At 52.9% G+C, this 5,219-nt stretch overlaps 1 protein-coding gene across 1 annotated transcript; it reads right to left on the bottom strand.

Moving 5' to 3' along the window:
* Nucleotides 1–4,312: 4,312 nt before the first annotated feature.
* Nucleotides 4,313–5,113, bottom strand: LOC104283605 (reticulon-4 receptor-like 2). Its single transcript, XM_009881805.1, has one exon. The coding sequence runs from the start codon at nt 5,111–5,113 to the stop codon at nt 4,313–4,315; it is 801 nt and encodes a 266-aa protein (XP_009880107.1).
* Between the last annotated feature and the right edge of the window lie 106 nt (nt 5,114–5,219).

Here is a 5,219-nt window from a genome sequence, read left to right as displayed (position 1 = left end):
CCCCCCTCTCCAGCCTGTCCAGGTCCCTCTGGACACCATCTCGTCCCTCAGGCATGTGACCACACCACTTGGCTTGGTGTCATCTGCAACCTTGCTGATGGTGTCCTCCATCCCACTGTCTATGTCATTGATGAAGATATTGAACAGTACTGGTCCTAGTACAGACCCCTGAGCGATCACCATCCTCACAGGCAACAATTTCTTCCTCACATCTCATCTAAATTGCCCTCTTTCAGGGTAAAGCCATTCCCCCTCGTCCCATCACTCCATGCCCTTGGAAAAAGTCCCTCCCCAGCTCTCCTGGAGCCCCTTTAGGCACTGGAAGGGGCTCTGAGGTCTCCCCTTTTTGGCCTTCTCTTCTCCAGGCTGAACCCCCCCAACTCTCCCAGCCTGTCCTCCCAGCAGAGGGGCTCCAGCCCTCCCAGCATCTCCGGGGCCTCCTCTGGCCCCGCCCCAACAGGTCCATGTCTTTCCTCTGTTGGGGGCTCCAGAGCTGGAGGCAGTGCTCCAGGCGGGGTCTCAACCCGGGGTGTTTCTATTGCTGCCTCATTGCAGCGCAGAAGCAGCAATTTAGTTGTGCTCCTGTTCAGTGTTTAACCAGGCGGTGGTGTGAAAGCAGAAGGAGTATTTTCTGCAAGCATCCGGAGGAGATGAGGCTCTCCATCATACAAACTTTTCTCCAATGTGTGTTTTTCAATGGAAAAAATATAATTTTGTAGTGACTTTAAAAAAACTGCTGAGGTGGATTTGGCTTGCTGCTTTTTCACTTCTGCCTTTTTCTGTTGCAGATCACTCGTGGAGAGGAATGCAAAGGCCAGAAACAAACTGGAGATTTTTTTCCACTACACCCCAAAATATGTGAAGCTGAAGGAAGTGAGGATGGTGCTAAGCGCACAAATGAACCGGTGAAACGGCACAAACAAAATGTAAGTGAAAATGTATTGACCACTGAATACTTTGCAGAAATCTAATCACAAATCTGACAAGCAGGACGACGCAGCGTGTGTGGTTTTCTTGTGCAGCCCCAGTTGGTCCCTTCAGTGGTGCAATGGTAAAGGTTGGTCTTGCTCCGAGCTCCACAGCAGGTTTCCATTGACAAAATGTCCTGGTTTGTGTGTTTTCAGCATTAAGCAAAGGTTTATTTCTCTCCTACCTCCTATCAGCTTGGGATAATTCCTCTAAGGATGAGGATGAATGTGGTGTGTGTCTGCCACACGTTCTGTTGCCTCCTGCCGTGAGCACTCAGGAAATGCTGGGCATGTCTTGTGGCAAGTGTTTATACGGTGATAATTGCTGAAAATTTGGTCATCTCTCTGCAGTGTTACCTTAGGTGTTCTTGCCTTTAGAAGTCAGCTGAGAAACAATCACCGAGAGCATCTCAGAGAAAAAGCTAAAGAGCTGTGAAGAACAATGTTCCTCAGACCCAGCTGAGGTCAGAGCAAGGGAGACCCGTGGTTGGTGGGGGCTCTGCTCACCGCAGCTTTAGGAAATCCTAAATTCCTGAAGTCTCCCAAAGGTGGAAAGCTAAGAGACAGCGTGAGGCGCCAACGCTGTCTGTGCAGACCCTGCCTTCTGTGCGCCTGCAGCCCGGGCCAAGGGCAGACCTTGCTAATTCTGCAGGACAGGTCTCCATGCACACGCTTCCTCACGCTACCTGCGGCGCGATTTAATCTCTGCGGGAAATCCAGATGCGCCAAGTGCCAATACCCGGTGCTGACTGTGCCTGGTGCCAGAAGGATGGGAAACTCCATCGCCGTTATTGTCAGCGCCAGACACCGTGGTGGAGCACCGGCAAATGATGCTGCTGGTTCTGGAGGTTGTGGGGCTGTTGCTGCGACCCAGCATGGAGAAGTGCTTCCTGCAGAGCGGAGGGGTGTCCCCCTGCGAGGGGCTCTGTGCCAGGCAGGAGTGTAACCCAGCTGGGTGTGCTGTCTGGTCAGGAACATGTTGCGAGTCAATAATCTTACGAAGGCAAAAGCATCCAAAAATACTTAATGTTTCTGGATGTGACTACATCAGTGGACAAGGGAGAGCTATGGATGTCATCTATCTGGAATTCTGTAAGGCCTTTGACATGGTCCCCCACAACATCCAGCTCTCTAAATTGGAGAGAGATGGATTTGATGGATGGTTTGTGCAGTGGACGAGGAATTGTTTGAGTGGTCGCATCCAGAGGGTAGTGGTCAAAAACTCAATGTCCAGATTGAGATCGGTGATAAGTGGTGTCGCTCAGGGGTCTGTACTGGGACCAGTACTGTTCAATATCTTCATCAATGACATAGACAGTGGGATGGAGGACACCATCAGCAAGGTTGCAGATAACACCAAGCCAAGTGGTGTGGTCACATGCCTGAGGGACGAGATGGTGTCCAGAGGGACCTGGACAGGCTGGAGAAGTGGGCCCATGTGAACCTCATGAGGTTCAACAAGGCCAAGTGCAATGTCCTGCACCCGGGTCGGGGCAACCCCCAGTATCGATAGAGGCTGGGGATGGAGGGATGAAGAGCAGCCCTGAGGAGAAGGACTTAGGAGTGCTGGGGGTTGAAAAGCTGGACATGAGCTGGCAATGTGCGATTGCAGCCCAGAAAGCCACTGGCATCCTCGTGTGCATCCCCAGCAGCGTGGCCAGCAGGGCGAGGGGGGGATTCTGCCCCTCTGCTGCGCTCTGCTCTGGGGAGACCCCACCTGGAGTACTGCCTCCAGCTCTGGAGTCCTCAACAGCAGAAGGACATGGAACTGTTGGAGCGGGGCCGGAGGAGGCCCCGCAGATGCTGGGAGGGCTGGAGCCCCTCTGCTGGGAGGACAGGCTGGGAGAGTTCTGGATCAGGGAGGGGAGCCATGGGATGAGGGGGAACGGTTTTACACTGAAAGAGGGGAGATTGAGATGAGATATTAGGAGGAAATTTTTCCCTGTGAGTGTGGTGATCCCCTGGGGCAGGTTGCCCCGAGAAGCTGTGGCTGCCCCATCCCTGGAGGTGTTCAAGGCCAGGTTGGACGGGGCTTGGAGCAACCTGGGCTGGGGGGAGGTGGCCCTGCTCACTGCAGGGGAGGTTGGAACGAGATGACCTTTAAAGGCCCCTTGCAACCCAAACCATTCTGTGATTCTGTACCAGTTTGAGGGAGGCCGTGCCTTTGAACCTGCGGTGCTGAAGCTTGCATGACTTCTCTGCATTGTTGTACCACCATGGGGCCCTTTTTTGCCAATTTAACGGAACTGAGTAGGGTGTTTGGAGCAACTGGGCAGGGGATGGGGAGTGAGGAGCAGGGGAAAGTGAGGAAGGAGAGGAGACTGTGGTCAGTGTTTAAGCACTGAAGAGAAAGGGGTGTAGTTTAACCTTGGGCTCTTAGGCTGTAAATGAAGTTGATCCCTGGCTCAGCAGCTGCTTGTGGCTGTGATGCAGCACACAGATGGCACGAGAGCTTTCTAGTGGAGCATCACAGAGTCCACAGCAGGATTTGGGCTGTTTTTAATATACCCACAGAAATGGAAAAGTCCTTTTGGGAGGATGGAGAAGGCTAATCTGTGTGAGGGAGGAAAGGAAAGTGAGTTCCACTGTGATGGAGGCACCACAGTGACCCATCAGTGTCTCCCAGCAGCTGGAGGGAGGCAGCTGAGGGGTATGGCAGTGGTGTGATGCCATGCCACAGCTCATTGACAAAATTCAGGGCGACACAACCCGTACAGACCATCCCTGAGACAAATGAGCTCTTTTCAGGGGTAAATGCAGAGCTGCAGCTCAGTACTGCGAGGAGCGGCTGAGTGATAAAATGTTTTACTCGGGGACATTTTCACCCACTCCTCCAACACTGTCTTATGTTCTAACAGCAGAGCACCCCGTGTGCCCGCTCTGGGCAGCCACCCCACGTTCGCGGAGATGCTGATGGACTGAGCCTTTTCTGGGGACTCCAGACGGGCCGGAACACGCGCGGCTTATTCCTGCTTCAGCAGTACTCGCAATATCCCCGGTGCGGGCTGAGCGCGGGAAGGCAGCCCGTCCCCGAGAGATCACACGTGGCCGTGGGCAGGCGGGAAAGGGAGAGGACGGGGGCTGCGGTGGGGCCGCGCTTCCCGGCCCCGCGTCACCCAGCACAAGCCCCAGCCCTGAATGTGCTAATGCCAGCTTCTCCTCTGCACGTTGGATTTTGGTATTAGCATTTCAGATTTGAGCATTGCCCACAAATGAAAACATTTATTCCTATACAACAAAATCCCTTTATTTGAATATAAAACCCACCTGTAATGAAGACACTTGTTGACAAAGAAATAGCGAGAAAATAAGTAAGTAGCCTCCGCTTTATGATTTAAATACTGTCAAAATGTGGCCATGGAGGTGTCCCATCCCCTCGCAAAATACCATGTGTGGCAGACAAGTGCCAGCAGGGTGACCTTGCTGGGGACAGCGTGGCCAGGAGCTACACTGGTACCAACCACCCTGCACTTGTCTTCGCTCGCCAGCTCTGGTGGCACTGTGCAGTCCGTCAGGTCCCCTGGACGGGGGACGTTGAGCACTGTCGTGTTGTGAGGGCCCAGGAAGGCACAGTGCAGCCCTTCGATCACTCCCCTGTGCGTTGCGGTCCACCGCCAGAACCAAAGCATCTTGCAGTCGCATTTCCAGGGGTTGTGGGATAAAAACACGTACTTCAGTTTCGGCAGTTCAGCCAACAAGCGGATGGGGAGGGAGCTGAGGTTGTTCTTGCTCAGGTGAAGGAAGTGCAGCTTGTTTAAGTATGAGAAAGCAGAGTCTGAGATGGAGGAGATCTGGTTGTTGTTCAGGTACAAGTTTCTCAAGTTCAGGAGGTGTCTGAAGGTGCAGTCGACAGCAGTGATTCTGTTGGCTTCAAGGTGCATGGTCTTGAGCTGGATCAACCCGTCGAAAAGCTGATTAGGCAAATCGGCGATGAAGTTGTGTCCTAAATTTAACATGCCCAATCTGAGAAGCTTTGTAAAAGCGCCATTTTGAATAATCCATATCCGATTCTTCCTGAGATTCAGATTGTACAGGGTCTCCAGGTCCTTCAGGGAATCTCTGCCGATGGCTTCTATGTGGTTGCCCTCCAGGGACAGCGTGGTGAGGCTGGAGAGGTTCCTAAAGGCTTGTGGAACGTAGCGCATGTTATTGGAGGCTAAATCGAGCCTTTCTAAAGAAGGCAGGTGTGAAAAAAGAAGTGGATGGATTTCGAAGATATTGCAGTGGGACAAATCCAGGCTGATGAGGTTT

This window comes from Charadrius vociferus, unplaced genomic scaffold (genome assembly GCF_000708025.1).
Source record: "Charadrius vociferus isolate BGI_N301 unplaced genomic scaffold, ASM70802v2 scaffold472, whole genome shotgun sequence".
In the NCBI taxonomy this organism is placed as follows: domain Eukaryota; kingdom Metazoa; phylum Chordata; class Aves; order Charadriiformes; family Charadriidae; genus Charadrius; species Charadrius vociferus.
This window is presented reverse-complemented; position numbering and strand designations above follow the sequence as displayed.